The 15,911-nt window shown below is 37.5% G+C and overlaps 3 protein-coding genes across 3 annotated transcripts; all 3 read right to left on the reverse strand.

The window, feature by feature from the left end:
• Window positions 1-1,133: 1,133 nt before the first annotated feature.
• LOC137746309 (cyclic phosphodiesterase-like) lies at window positions 1,134-3,201 on the reverse strand. Its single transcript, XM_068486386.1, has 3 exons — window positions 2,844-3,201; window positions 2,234-2,276; window positions 1,134-1,543 (listed from the first exon to the last, which is right to left on the reverse strand). Exons 1-3 carry the CDS (start codon window positions 3,129-3,131, stop codon window positions 1,350-1,352), a joined length of 525 nt encoding a protein of 174 aa, XP_068342487.1. The 5' UTR covers window positions 3,132-3,201; the 3' UTR covers window positions 1,134-1,349.
• An 806-nt stretch (window positions 3,202-4,007) lies between these two features.
• LOC137744918 (calreticulin) lies at window positions 4,008-7,518 on the reverse strand. Its single transcript, XM_068484734.1, has 13 exons — window positions 7,374-7,518; window positions 6,300-6,407; window positions 5,972-6,164; window positions 5,607-5,865; window positions 5,465-5,521; window positions 5,329-5,376; window positions 5,157-5,243; window positions 4,949-5,074; window positions 4,765-4,860; window positions 4,635-4,679; window positions 4,510-4,536; window positions 4,322-4,426; window positions 4,008-4,244 (listed from the first exon to the last, which is right to left on the reverse strand). The coding sequence occupies exons 1-13, from the start codon at window positions 7,474-7,476 to the stop codon at window positions 4,233-4,235; spliced, it is 1,266 nt and encodes a 421-aa protein (XP_068340835.1). The 5' UTR covers window positions 7,477-7,518; the 3' UTR covers window positions 4,008-4,232.
• Window positions 7,519-10,231: 2,713 nt separating this feature from the next.
• LOC137745582 (pyrophosphate-energized vacuolar membrane proton pump 1-like) lies at window positions 10,232-14,319 on the reverse strand. Its single transcript, XM_068485555.1, has 8 exons — window positions 13,825-14,319; window positions 12,658-13,232; window positions 12,102-12,481; window positions 11,870-11,956; window positions 11,441-11,771; window positions 10,904-11,314; window positions 10,740-10,799; window positions 10,232-10,634 (listed from the first exon to the last, which is right to left on the reverse strand). The coding sequence occupies exons 1-8, from the start codon at window positions 14,051-14,053 to the stop codon at window positions 10,428-10,430; spliced, it is 2,280 nt and encodes a 759-aa protein (XP_068341656.1). The 5' UTR covers window positions 14,054-14,319; the 3' UTR covers window positions 10,232-10,427.
• Window positions 14,320-15,911: the final 1,592 nt, after the last annotated feature.

Consider the following 15,911-nt stretch of genomic DNA (forward strand, 5'->3'; position numbering starts at 1 on the left):
AGTTTTCTTGGGTATTATGTTCGCCACTTTTAGCTTTTTCAAGATATTTTGTATTTGTCGTCTTTTCACACACAAGTGAATTAGATCAATTTTTGAGGTATTGCACTCGCGATCTTTTTATACACGTGATTTATGATTAGTTTTTTAGTATAAAGAGGTGAAATAGCACTTGCCGCCTTTTTGTACACATGAATTAGACCAGTTTTCCAAAGTATTATGCTCATCGCCCTTTGACACACGAGTCATATCAGTTTTTAGAACATTAATGTGTGTGCTACCTTTTTCATTCAAGTTCGATATTTTGCACACATTATATCAGTTTTTAGAACAGTAATGTGCGCTCTGCCTTTTCATCCAAATTTAATGTTCCTTCTTTTAGATTAAAGTAATTTAGAACATGATATAGTTACCAGAAAACCAGAATAGGAAGGAGCTAAAATCCATTCGTGAACGAAATAAGAAAAAACGAAAATCTAAAATATTGTCAACTTTTGAGAAGCTTCTTCAAGCTTTTGACCTTGAAAGAAAGTCAACTTTACGAGATCTCTAAGAACTTGAGATTCACTCCGGATCTTTGTGACCAAAGAATCAAGAGATTTGGACCACTCAATTTCCATCTCATCGCTTCTAATAGCCTATATCATTGAGTCACTTCACAAAAACCCAAAAACTTGGCCCATATCTCTTTCTGTCTCCCCTGAGTAGTCTGAATCTCTCGGTTTGCAAGCTTTAGACACATAAATCCAGAGTTGATCTCATTCCTAAATTAAGCATGGCTTACGGATATCAAGTACGACGAGTGTTTTAAACGTGTCGCATCACTTTTAACTTGCAACGGTCCATTGATATCATGTATATAGTTGCACTGGCTTCAATTCATGCTTAATCCGATTACACATTGTCATTGTGTATCAATTTATGCTTCTTTCCAAGGCCATGCTCGAATCTCCATCCCAGTGAGAGATGAGACTGCAACTGTTGCCAAAGTTGTTGGAAATTGGGTAGTTTGTAACAACAATAAGGGAGTTTTTCGCGTCGACGGAAAGCCGGTGGATTGCAAGACGAGAGTGCGGGTTGAAGAAAGGGTTGCGGACAGCTACAAGAAAGTACGCAACGATGACAACTTATCGCTTGTATTAAAAGAACAAGAACATAGTTATAAAACGATATAGAGCTCTGCTAATCTTTAAAACCCGCGATTCTGAACAGTTGATTATACAGCGTATAATCCAGAAGGAGTTCATATCACTCAACGAAAGTTCCGAAACTTACAGAGACTTCTGTGTGCGGGACAAGCTCAGCAAGAGAGAAGACATGGCCGGAGGTGGTCTTGACACAAGCTACAATAGTTACCCAAAAACTTCAGCAACCTTCTCCCAAGTCTGTTGAGTCATATCGTCGTTACATTTGTACAAAACGAGGTGTCTCATCGTGAAACGGAGACCAACGATGCCACCATCAAGAGCAAGAACTTTTTCTTTAGCCTTTTGCTTCTCTTCGTCGGTCAGATGCCCATAGAGGAGGCTCAAATGTGGCATAGGACCTGCATTGATACAATTAATTGCAACCCAATGGAATAATCATTAGTTATAAAGCAATAAAAATATGCAAGCGGTCTAATATCTTAATGAATAGAATTTTGGTTTCCACTCATGCATCTCAAGTTCGAAACTCTCCATCTCTCCTAAATTATATAGAAGTGCCAATAACAATTCCCCTTTCAATTCTCAATTAATTAGTGCTCAGCACCTAACAAAACTTGCAGTCAATGAAATGGCAATCTACAAAACCCTAGGGAATATATCTTTAGACAAACCCTTATTTTCCGTCCTTTATATCAAAATTAAAAGTGAATGACCATACATCTTCTATTGAATAATGTTACACCTATTAAAATTTTCATACCACATTTCTATTATTTCTCTAATAGAGATAGGATCCGCCAACACATATGAATTATATTTCTATTAAAAAATAGGATATATACAGTATGAAAAATATAATAAAAGTAACATTTTTGTTGCTTGCTCCCTTAATGACCAAGAGAACATTTCGATTCATGATAACTAGTTGAGCACTTCTCAAGAAAAACCCACATTTAACGAGTGTATACATTATCATCTCTCTCACAACAAACATTCATGTGATATAGAACAAAACTTGTAGAAATTCTGCATGAAGTTTTTATTAATTTTGAATCAATAATTTGTATGGGAAGGCAAATTGATCTTACCCAAGCGTCCAAATTTCCCAGCCACGTTCTTCATATGAATTACCTGAGAAATTAATCGACTACAATCACATAACTAATAACTCTCAAACTAAAAGAGATAATTGTTCTTAACAAAACTGGATACAACAAGTGTGCTCATTTGTAGTTAAGTTCGAATCTATCTTTTTCATAATATAGATAAATTTAATATAGAATATCAACTGTAACAATATTTAAAATACCGATATGCAAATTTATGAAAATATCGATGAATATATTGCCATCGATTTGCAATGAAGTGGGTATATCAACTTATTCAGATTTAGTCAAAATTAGAGAAAATTTCTCAAAAAAAAAAAATTCAAAAGTTCGAAATCTGCAATAGGTTATGACAAAATTTATGTAGTAAATCGTTAAACATCATCGATATTTATTAATTTTTCTATATCTGTAGAGGGTGAAGTTTTTATTTCATCTTCTTTCCAATATTCATGTTTAATTTTTCGAACATTTGAACGGAAATATTGACAATTTGGTAGATACTTTAAACACCGATTATATATAATAAAATAAAAAAAATAAAAGAAAAGATTGATAAGATTTGAGTGAAAATAAACGAATAGAATGAAACCTCGGGATCGATGAAGAGGTAAACGCACTGGTAATAGAATGCACATGGACTGGTATTCACGCGCTCAATTTTACAATCGTAACTGACTCCCGTGCATTTCTCTCTGAACTTCTTCACGATGGACTCGTGATCCGAGTGGATCGACACCGTAATCGGAATGTGGGGTCGGATCTCCGGCCCACCAAATTCTTCGCGAAGACCGTCCATCACCTTCTTGATCCTCTCCGACACATCATCCGGTGGGACGGCCCATATGGCATACTTGTGCACTCGCGGCTTATCTGGCATGGTGAGAAAAACAAAGAAGATGGATGATTGGTTTTGCAGCGTTTAGGTTAATTGGGAATTGGGGATTATAATGCGGTTGGTGATCAATTTTGGAAATGATCGTTCTATTTTTTTTTTTTTTTTTTTTTTTAATACGAGAGGTGGGGTAGTAATAATGTTGTTTATATTCGTTTTTAACGAGTAAAACTGAAGGTATTAAAAATAAATACTATTAAACCGTAATACTACGTTCTATTTAGAGCTCACCATTTTTTTTTGAATGCCCAATTTTTAATAAAATGGTTCTTTCCACACCAAAATTTGGTCTTGGACGTCATCAACGTTTGATCCATGCATAAATCAGGGCTATAAAAAACAAAGGAAAAAAAGGGAATCCGACCCAAAAAAATTATCTAATCATTTAATAACCGAAATCGAAAAATTCTTGAAAGTTTGGTAAAGGCGTCGGGATCACAGATCAGTAATATCGAACCGAATTTTATGATTTTACAATTTAAATTTTAAATTCATAACATATAAGATTATAAATTATTATAGTAGCCTGATTGGTTGAGATTTAATCTAAACCGCTCAATTAAATTCAACTCTGTCTCTCTCTCGACCTCACCTCAGTCCTCCTCTCTCCCAACTCGACGACTCCGCCCATTATCAATCTAAATTCGAGACAATGAATCGTTTCATCTAATTTCACTCTTATATTAGAAAAACTAAAAACAAAATGAACAACCAAGAGAGCGTAAACTTGACAACCAATCTAATTTGGAAATTCAATGAGCATTTTCTTAGCCGTGTAAACCGCAGGGACCATTTTAGCATTCAAGGCAAAATATAAACAAGGAAAATATTGATTCAACAGAAAAATTCAAAGAGGACTACTCAGTTTAAACTAATCTCATGTGATTATGAAAAAGACAAAAACACATCTCATCGTTTTTGCTCACATGGATCAAACAGCTAAATGAGAGATTAAGAAATAAGCAACATTCAACATTTAGCAGTATCTCTTTCCTCTTAACAGTTCTACCGCTAAAAAATAACGAAGGAAAAAATGGAGCACTTGACGCCGAAGCTTTTCTCTAGAACTTTTCGGTGCTTCCCTTCCTACAGTTCGTCCTGAAAACACAAGGCGCACCAATCAGTAAACAGACTAGTCGTATAGTTGGTAAATCGCAAAAAGGAAGAAAACCTACGTGTTTCTCAGCCTCCTCGGCGCTCTCTTCAGTTGAGTCTGGTTTAGATTCGGCGTCAGAGTCATCTTCCGCATCATCGGCGTCAGCATCATCTTCTTCCTCGGCCTGAAAAACACAGAGAAGCGGTTAGGGACCGCAGAAAAAGATGACAGCTAATAAACTCTCAGGTGTAAGTTTTGTATGCTTACATCAGAATCTACTGGGTCTTTTGCTTCCTGGCAAAAGGATTAAGGTAACAAGTTAATAAGAATGAAAAACACACGATTACTAATAGCGAAAATAATTTGGACTGTGTGAATAAACATTCGAGTACCTCCTCCTGCTTCTTCTCTGCTTCCTCGAATGCTGCCTTCTCAGCCTGAAATTGCACGAAACTCAAATCAGACATGTTAAAGGAATACTGTTAGAAAGCGCTACGGAAAAAGGTATGCTAGATGACATACATCCTTTTGTTTTCCCCATGTTTCCTCAGCCAACTGCTTTGCATACTCCGGGTCATCAGCGATCAAGATATTGTCAAACAGGGTTCCAGATTTCACCTGGGACATTCCACATCTTGCTTATCAGACTTTGATTACTGAGGGAACAAAAATAGAAAACAGGAGGAAAGGTAACAGACAATATTACCTGCCACAATTCAATTCCGACATACTTCAAGTTGGGGTAAACATACAGCTCAGGGTCATCCTTGAACTCTGGGTTGTCAATGAGTGGTGTCTTCCACTTTCCCTTGAAGTTGGGGTTCTTGATTTTCTGCATAGTGGCGGAGAAAAATTAGGACAGAGAACTTAAAAGTTACGTTTCAAGATATTATTCAAACCTGAATTCCACAAACCTTTGGCTTCCATTCACCCTTGTATTCGGGGTTGGGAATGGTTGGGGCAGTCCATTCACCATCTTCCTCATCATCCCAATCTTCCGGCTGAAACACCAAATCACGTTAATGAGCAACAAAAATACTCTTCCGTGCATGTGTAGTATTTTGGAAACCCAAGTCAAATCATTACCTTCTTGGCTTCGGGATCTACTATCTCCTTGGGAATGTCATCATAACCCTACAAACAGACAATGAAAGTCAGCATGCTTGTATATTTAGTTAAAAAGAATAAGCGTAGATGATTTGTATATAAAATGCGTGACTACCTCTGGCTTAGTATCTTCAGGGTCAGGAATGTATTCTTTGTCATCCCAATCTTCAGGCTGTCGATATTAGACAGTTAGTTAATCACCACTTCAGTTATGAATAGTTTACTGATATCTCAAGAGTTCAATTATAGGTACATACTTTCTTGGCCTCGGGATCCTTTATTTTCTTTGGAGGCAGGAGATCCCAATCACTGTAGAGGCTGCCAGTTTGTTTCTCTACATTGTCAATAAGGATGCTGTAGGTAGCATCTGGGCGGAGGACAAAGGTATAAACATGAGTAAGCTGATCAGTCTCACAAGGGACGTCCTTCTTGATCAAGTTATTTGTGTTATTGTAGTTAAGAATTGCGTGAACTTTCTTGGTGCTGTATCCACAGATATCTGGCCCAAACATGATACTGCAAACCATAACAGTTTATATACCATGTCAGAAATTATTAAATGAGGTAAACAGATTGATGCAAAGATAACGAAACAGTCAGATCAAATGGGGATATCACTTGCCTGTATGAGGTATCACCGCCAAATTTCTTCTGATCAACATCGCCGCTGAGTAACTTGATGTAGCCACCACCACAGTCAAGCTTCTGCTCATGTTTCACGGAAAATTGGAACACTAGGGTCTTGTCCTTGTTGCTGAATTCAGGGAACTCAGCTGAAATGGCATAAAACCTATAATCCTCACTTGTTTGGATACCTGTACCAAGATGTTAAAGTCATCGAAACTGGTCATCAGGACGATCTTCACAATATAAAAAATAAAGCAATGAACACAGTAAAAAATCTGCAGATAACATTAATACAAGAGACAGAATTGGTTATGAACAGATACCTTTGTCATTAGCATCTCCATTCCATTTGCCAGAGGTGTAGTTCCATTCTCCGGCAAGGCTCTCATCTCTCTTCCAGTCAGATTTAACCCAACGTTTGTCCCATCCGTCTTTTAGTATTTGAGAAATAGCACAAGAAACAAGAGAAAAAAGAATCAGGACAATAGAACAGCAAAAAAGATCACTGGAAACAGTAAAAAGTAAAGAACCAGAGAAGTAAACATGTTAAATGTACAAGAGAAGTAAGCTTCTTCACTTTTTAAAGACCCTTTTAATACTACTTGACCTACACATGATACCATTTGACATTCTAAGCCTGCCCCACTTTGACTACTACTGTATCAGGCAAAATCTATGCCTTTTCGAGCTCCTACCAATCAAACTCTGTCAAGATTGCAACATCACTAATAATTGACAAGTTCAACAGCAGAAAGAAACGAGTCTCGAGCCAACCAATGGATAGAGAACAACAATAGAATATCAATTTAACGGAACGGATGAGATTTAGCTTTAATTCTGTTCAAAATCATATACGAGCTTAACAACCTGTGACACTACAGATTGATAACAGCGAATGCAACATCTTTGAACTGAAATTGGACTGGAAACCTTACAATTATTGATTTTTTTTCCATTCAATACCATTTATCAATTTTAACATCGCCCTAAACCCTTTTTTTTTTTTAATTTACAAACACTTCACTGATCACATTTATCATATACACACACAGATACATCAATACCCAAAGATTTCGATTCGAAAACATAACCGAAACCACAAATCAAGTTGAAAATTCAAACTTCAATCAAATTTCTAGCAGATCCAATTGAAAACCGTCAATTAAACTCACACTAACAGTATTCATAAAACATTAACCACGAACACAATCAGATCGAGTAGCAGACTCATAACCAACACCGATCCTCCAGAAATGACATCTGATTCAACTCAATTACCGCACACAAAACCTCTAAAACTCTAATCAATAGAAAATGCAACCAAAAACCGACGACATCAAATAATCCGTACACCTATAGATACAGAGTGAGAAACATTGAGAGAGATGTATGTATACCTTCGAAGCGTTCTTCGAAGAAAACCTTGGCGGAGGCTATGGCGAGGAGAGAGAGAAGGACCAGGGACAGCAAGCTCGAGTTGTTTCGAACCCTAAACGCCATCGCTGAGAGAATCTGCAGCTACAGAGACTGATGAGGAAGCTCGATCCCTGCAGGGCTGTTATATATAATCGGTTTTCACAGCAGTGGTTTTTATCTTGGGGTAAGAGTCCTCGCTGGAAGACGCGACCAATAGAAACTCGTCACGTGGTTTCGTCTTGTCATTGGCCTGAGGTGGCGGGATCTTATTGGTCCCTCACTGAATCTTGCGCTGCAGCAATTGGGTGCGCCACGTAGGTTGGAGGAATTGGGAGTTTACGGAAATGCCTTAGTTTGGTAACTTTGTAAAAGGTCTGGAATTTGGCCCACTAAAAAAAGAAATTTTTAATGTGCCACAAACACGATACTGTACATTAAGTGTTATAATACGAGTGGTTAGAAATTTTATTTTTTTTATATATCCAATCACTTGTGTTATGAAACTTAAGACTCATTTGGTGGGCTGAATGAGATTGAACTTTAGGGATAAGATTGGATTGGCAAAGATTAATTAGGTTTGTAAACAGGACTTGTAACGCGTGTATAAGATTGGTTAGATAACACACACTATTTGAATTCATCACCTATCATGTTCAGTCCTGTCAATATCACATTTTGACACTACAAACTCTATTTTAATTGGTCACAACCTATCTCAATCGGCTTAGCAAACAGACCCTTAATGTACCAAGCCATGTCCCAACACGCTGAAAAATCTCTCATCTAAAAACATCTTAATACTTATAATACTTATAGGAGACTAGGATTGGGGTAAACAAATCACAAATTATGATTAAACTTTTGTATTGTTTGACAATGTCTTTGGACTATCGAATTTTAGTAATATCGTACAACATCGTAATTTGACAATATCAAAGTCTTACGTTTCCACACTGGAATATTCAAGACTGGATCAGAATTCATTGACTTTGTATTTGGATGTAACATTTCTCCTAGTTATTGTGTTAGAATATGAATTAATATAGTCACGATTTGCAGTTTGAAATGTTAGATTGTTTCTTAAAGGAAAATTTTTTTAGTTAGTTGATTGTAAAATTTGTAAAAATCAACGGATCTTAAATACGATTGATATTCAAATAAGCTAGTGTAAACAACTATCAAAAAGAAAAATTATTATGAAATATAAAGAAAAATAAATGGATGATTTGTTGTAAAGCTAACTTTGAGATTGGGTGAGAGAGGGGCGATAAAGAAAGGAACGTGATATCCACACACCCCATTTTACTTCTTATACACTTTTTTAATTTTCGGCCGTCGGATCGGATGAATTGAAGAAGATCAACGGACAGAAATTATCAAGAGGTATGTGAGAAGTAAAATGAGATGTGTGGATATCACACCCCCAAAAGAAAAGGAAAAGCTTAGGTGTATGAAAACTATGTGTTCACTGTTCACCCCTTGTCTTGTATCTTTATTTCATGATGAACTTTCTTGCCTAAAAGTAACACAAAACCCAAACCCTCGTAGGAATTCTATATTAAGTTTATATACTCACATTTCCTAAATAAACACACTAATTACAACAATCTAATTTCAATAAATTGAGGAAAAAGTAAGTAGCTTCTTTTTATAGCTCCATCCTCATGAAAAAGATAAGAAACTCTTTTCACCAAAAAAAAAAAGAAAAAAAAAAGAAAAGAAAAGCTCAACATATGGATTGTTCGAACTTGACTACTGTAATACCTAAGTTCTAATGATGTTTACTGTTTAATTGTTTGTGCGTTTTTTGTTTGCTATAATTTACTTTTTCTTTTACATAAATAGTATTAGGATTGTGAAAAATTCAAGCTCGAAGGATCAAATGTAAAAGTGAATGCCCTTAACGACTAACCTATGATTGCTTTCGTAGTTTACCCACTTTAGGCTTGAAGGTTTATCTAATGAACTTGTTGCTTTTGATTTAAAAATGAAAGCTTTCCCATATGGATATATACTAAAATAAGTGGGATTGTGACCTTGCTAAGGACAAAAACATAGAAAAAGGCACATAACTCCATACCATAAGACAAACTTGTTGTAGGCTTAAATGTATGAATTTTCATAGTGGGACGGCACTCATTGTGTTCTGCTGTGCAATTCCTTGGATGCTTGGATTGGAAGTCACTCAAGGCTCGTTTAACTTTAATCATATGAAATGGTCAGAGAGTTCGCCTTCTTACATGATTTGCATTTGTGCTTATCATGGTTATTGCCTTTGAATTGATCTACTATTGTTTTCAAGTAACCTAACTGACGTTTTCGGCCAAAAATTAACGTTGTTCGTGTTATTTCTTTTTTCAATGTTGAAAGAGGTTGCCAGTTGGTCGTATTACTTCTCCTTTTCACGGTTGAAAGAAGTCGGCAAATGGTTGTGTTATCTCTCTTTTCAACGTTGAAAAAGGTGATCATTAGTTTTGATTCCTAGTTAATAAAAAATTTAGCCTTTGTATGGAAGTTACTTCTTGGTCCATCAACCTTAATTAACACTAATTAGATCGTTACGTTAAAAAACCAAAACATTTTATAACACATGAAAAGGTCGAATATCACCACCATGACACTCAAAATGTAGCTAATTTTCTCTCCTCTCAACACTCAAAGTCAAAACCTGATAATGTTAAAAGGGCGACCCAAGCCAACAAGGCTCTCTGCTTTGCGAAGGTCGCATACCAGGAGGGGTGACGTATTTTGTACGTAGCTTCACCCTTGCTTTGCAATGAGACTGTTTTCATGATTCGAACTGTGATCTTTCAATCACAAAAGAGCAACCTTTCTCGTATACACTAAAGAAGTTAAAATATTATTTTGACAAAAGAAATTTTTTTGACAAATATGATTGTGGATACATATATATATTGATATGCAACATAGAGTAACATGCACATACATAGTTCTAGTAAAATTGGGAATTAAAGTGAAAAGCTCCATCTTTATTAACACATATACCGCGGTTAACTTGATTTGCAACTCCATTTTCAAAGCCATTTGAAGAGGAGGCCTCCATGGGCTGCAAAGAACGGAGCAAACACCAAGGACTCAACAGCCATGAGCTTGATCAGAATATTGAGCGAAGGACCTGAAGTGTCCTTGAGCGGATCTCCGATCGTATCGCCTATGACGGCCGCCTTGTGGGGCTCCGAACCCTTGGGACCTAGTGACTTAGCATGTTCTGAAGCGCCGGCCTGCAGGTATATCATAGCGGGTTATTAGAATGTGCACGATTGGTTTTGGGTTGGATGCTTGCATTCTAACAACTGAAGCTCAATCGAGCGCAAAAGCGTGCTTACCTCTATGTATTTCTTTGCATTATCCCATGCCCCTCCAGTGTTGGAAGCAGAAATGGCAATCTGTGGAGGCAAACAAAGGGAGACGTGTCTTAGCAAATGCCGGTAAATCCAACTGAAGGATGTGAGAAATTCAAAATCTGCAGCACGAGAAAGGTTTACTTTACCTGCACACCGGAAACAAGTGAACCAGCAAGAATCCCGGCAAGAGTTTCAACTCCAAAGAAGGTGCCGGCAATGAGTGGTGTAAGCATGACCAAAGCGCCTGGCGGGATCATTTCCTTGAGGGAAGCATCTGTGGAAATCTTGACGCACGTTGCGTAATCTGGCTTTGCTGTTCCTTCCATGAGCCCTGGAATCGTGTTGAATTGCCTGCGAACCTCTTCGACCATTTTAAGCGCTGCACTTCCCACGCTCTTCATTGTCATGGCAGAAAACCAGTATGGAAGCATAGCTCCCACAAGCAGGCCAATGAAGACTTTTGGTGTCAACACATCAACAGTCTCTATTCCGGCTCTGCTGACATAGGCACCGAACAAAGCAAGAGAAACAAGAGCAGCCGATCCAATAGCAAAACCCTGAGACATACAAGAAAACATGTCTAAATCGAAATAAGGGATACAAATCACCATACTTTCAGAATGCGTCTTGAGAAAGTAAATTTTCCTTTTCAGGATCCGACAATGCGCCTAGTTTTGTTTTACCTTGCCAATAGCAGCAGTTGTGTTTCCAGCAGCATCTAAAGCATCTGTTCTTTCGCGTATCTCGTGGCTCATCCCGGCCATCTCTGCAATCCCACCAGCATTGTCACTTATTGGGCCGTAAGCATCAATTGCAAGACCTGTGGAGATGGTGCTGAGCATTCCCAAAGCAGCCACAGCAATTCCATACATGGCAGCCAAACTAAAGCTAACGTAGATAGCAAACGCAATGGCGAACACAGGAATGATGACTGATTTGTAACCAAGAGCCAGCCCGAAAATCACGTTTGTTGCAGCACCAGTCCTGCAAGAATCCGCCACATCCTGTACCGGACTGCAAATCAAACATATTAATCAGCATCAGGGTTTTGATGAACAACAATATTTCTAGTGTTATATTAATCACAACTAATAGGAAATTAATCGGATCACCTGTAAGCATTGCTAGTGTAATACTCTGTAGTGTATCCGATAACAAGACCAGCCCACAAGCCAATTGCTACACAAAAGAAGAGGTACCTGCAGCACGTAATTCAAATTAATGATGAATCAATAAATGGATACGTGTTATGACATGAGTGAAGTGATAAGACCGTGATGGTGTAACAGTCACAACGAAGAATTACTTGGGAAGAACAGAAGTTGGGGATATAAAGAGGCATACCAGTTCTTGACAGTCTTATTGGTTCCAAAGCTGAAGAGAGTGAACTCTGATGGCAAAGCTACAAAAGTGACCACGGCGATCCCGGCAGTCATTAAGACGGTTGAGATAACGAGTTGACGCTTCAAGGAGGGTTCGATCTCACTGACTTTCTTGATCTCAAACAGATCGGTTGCAAAAAGGGTTGTTATCAAACAAACCACAATCCCCATTGAGCTTATGATCAAGGGATACGACATAGCGGTGTAGTCATGACCGATGCCAAAGGATGATATGGATGCAACAAATAATGCTGCACAAGATGACTCAGCATAAGATCCGAACAGATCAGATCCCATCCCGGCAATGTCTCCTACATTGTCACCCACATTGTCTGCAATAACCTGAAAAAGAAACACAAAACCAAAAGCGCTCATACAACTAAAAAGCACTTCTGACTACGTTTAACAAAAAAAAGTACGACTAATTCTCAATAGGCCAAATGTGATGCTCTGCATTTGGGAAATCTAAAACAAACGGGCAGAAAAACATAGTACAAAAGGGAGATGTAGCAAATTACAGCAGGGTTTCGTGGATCATCTTCGGGGATATTTCGTTCGACTTTCCCAACAAGATCAGCACCGACATCAGCTGCTTTCGTGTATATGCCTCCCCCGACTCTTCCAAAAAGTGCCATTGAAGAACCTCCAAGTCCATAACCAGTAATTGACTCGTACAGTCCTTCCCAGTCATCACCATAATACAGCTTAAATAGGTTTATAGACGCATACAGCACCAAAAGTCCATTGGCAGAAAGAAGGAACCCCATCACAGCACCCGAGCGAAAAGCAGTGATGAAAGCCTTCCCAACACCCCTCCTTGCTTCTAGGGTTGTTCTGGCATTGGCATACGTTGCGATCTTCATCCCAAGAAAGCCAGAGAGAACAGATGTAAAAGCACCGAGCAAGAAGGCAACGGTACTGAAGAAGGCGTTGGCTAGTGCCGGTTTGCACATGTTGCCTGTGTTATATGTGCAGGGTTCACTTTTGGTGCTGAAACCCTTCACTGAGCCAAGGAAGAGGAAGATGATGGCGCTAAAAACGCCAACGAAGATGCTGAGGTATTTGTATTGGGTAAACAGAAAAGAGGTCGCCCCTAGAAACATTATACGAATCAAAAGTTAGATTTAAAATTTACTGTCACAGAAGTGCAGCAACATAGTTCTCATTCTTTTCAAGTTTGATCAGTGATCCGTACAACAGATGCTATTGCGAGGAAATCTTCCGCGAGGAAGATTAAAAAGGTACCAAGTACTAAATTTTCATTATTTTCAGGGTGTGATCACAGATCACCAACTGAATGATGCTTTAGTGACGAAAACTTCCGCCGGAAAATTAAAAAGGAAGCAACAACATAGTTTTTTATTCTTTTCAGGCTGTGATGAGCATACAACAAAATGAAAAACACAGGATTAAATTTTCAGCTAACACATTAAAAGGGTAGTAAAAGCATATTTTGTGTTTTTCATTCTTTTCTGGGTGTGATCTGACAACAAAATGATGCTTTAGCGACGAAACCTTCAGCGAGGATTCTTATTGCTTAAAGAACAGACATATTGTATTAGGATGCAGCTTATACTGGTATGAAATGGTAAAAAAAATGTAAAACAACTACAAGAATTAGAGAGAGAGAGAGAAAGAGAGAGAGAGAGAGAGAGAGAGAGAGAAAGGAGAGAGAGAGAGATCACCAATGGAAATGGCATGCTGGATCTCAGCACACTTGATGGTAACATCAAGAGAGTTAACACCCTCTTCTTCGTCTCCAATGAGCTTGTCCTTGTACCCATTTCGCTCACCATGCCCACCTGAGACCTTCACCCTTGACACCAAAAACCACTGCAACAAAGCAAAACCAAGCCCCACAACCGCAGCCAAAGGAATCACAACCTGTGTCAGTCCCTCACTGAGCAAACCCATCTTCCAAAATCTCACACACAACAATTGCTTCCTTCAATAATTTTCTTGGTATATCTGAGATATTTTATGGCAAAGGAAAGAAAAATGCTTGGTGGGTTTGAACTGCAGCCCCTTGTAATCTTAATAATATATTACAACTGCATTAATTATCCAAATCCAAACGATATCCTAGTGGGTTTGGATCACGAGTCCTTCTACTATACAACAATGTACAGTGTATTATGTTTTTTAATTGGATCACATCCGCTTGTTAAATTTCTTTGAATTCTCGAACGCACATCTAAACCGTTAAGTTTCTCAATATCTGGTGTACTCTAAAATTATCTTTGCACTGCATGGGGATTGGAATCTGTAAAGCTATAAAGCTTGCTGGTTTGAAAGGCAGGTGGGAATTGGGGAAGATTCTTATATATACCTTGGACTGGCACAACTGGTTGGTTTGATTATTTGGTATTAGTTTTGTCATAGGCTCAGAGTTGTCCCTGTCCCTGGGACACCTTTTTCTCGTTGATGGATAGAGTTGGCCAAATCAGCACCAGCTCAATAATTACTTGATATAAATCACAAAATTCACATTTATGCTAATCACTGTCTTACTAAAACATAAGATTTTCTATTTATAGAGCACGTTAAACAAAAGTATGAAATCTTCTGTATTTTAAATTTATGCACTTAGCTGACACGGTCTTACTAAATAGAAATTAAACAGTTCTATTGAATATTTTTTTTCATTTAAATGAGGCCAAAAGTCTTTGAGGTGAAGGATGATTGAAACGAATTTTGTTTTAAAATGTTGAAGTTACTTTTGGTAATTCATAGTTAACATAGCAAAGTTAAATGGCTTTATATGTAGTAACACCACCTCCAAATTTAATAAAATTAACCTCCAAAAGGAAAAGCACTAGGGAATAGTCTAGTCCAGTCCAGTTTGTCCTTCGTTCACTTATCAACACTATTTCGTACTATCTTGGAAAGCAAGCAGCCATGACCTCCGATATTGTGTTAAATATTATCTTCTTATTATGCTAATGTAACTTGCACCTTTATTTGATTTGATATCAGAAGAAACATTTCAATTAAGTTATGAAAAATCACAGTCGGTGTTGTACCAAAAAAAGTCCAAAGGAAGAAGGATTACTTACCAATTTTTTTATGGAAGCTTTATAATATCTGCACGCAATTGATTTTAATGCACATTGTGATGCTAACTTGAATACCAAATAAATTCAAATTGCAGTAAAGAAACATTTATATATACAACAAAAAGATAACTTAGAAAAAGTCTATATCAAGTCTCATTTTATTAAGCGACTATAGTTTTCGACAAAACGATACTTAAGTGCAAAAAGCGATATTATACTCTTATCAATTGACATAATTCGCGTCCACAGATTTAATGGTGGCTGGTGGGAGAAGAATTCTTGATTGTATTCTACAAAACCAACGCGTTTACCGCACTTGAGCCTTGAAAGTCTTTGCTTTACAAATTATTAAAACAAAAATTGAATATTATATATGCAACCAAGATTAGTCTGTCACGCATTTGATCCCTTTCACTCTTACAAGTTAAAATTAAGAATAGTAGCTCAACTACAAAACATTCTGACGCCTACTAATTTAGACTAATCTGAAACTTAATAAGCACTCTACCCTCTGTTTAGTAGAATATTGCTAACAATGTCGAAACGGTAATATGTATATGTGTGTGTATATATATATATTTTATTTTTTATTTTTTATTTTTAAGGGACTAGCTAATAGTTTTACCACGACAGTCTATCTTTTTAGAAATCGGGAAGACTCGTAGAAGCATTCAAGTCTTCTTATTGCTACCATGTGTGATTCACTAATGTCAAAA

The sequence above is a fragment of the Pyrus communis genome, chromosome 9, assembly GCF_963583255.1.
Source record: "Pyrus communis chromosome 9, drPyrComm1.1, whole genome shotgun sequence".
In the NCBI taxonomy this organism is placed as follows: domain Eukaryota; kingdom Viridiplantae; phylum Streptophyta; class Magnoliopsida; order Rosales; family Rosaceae; genus Pyrus; species Pyrus communis.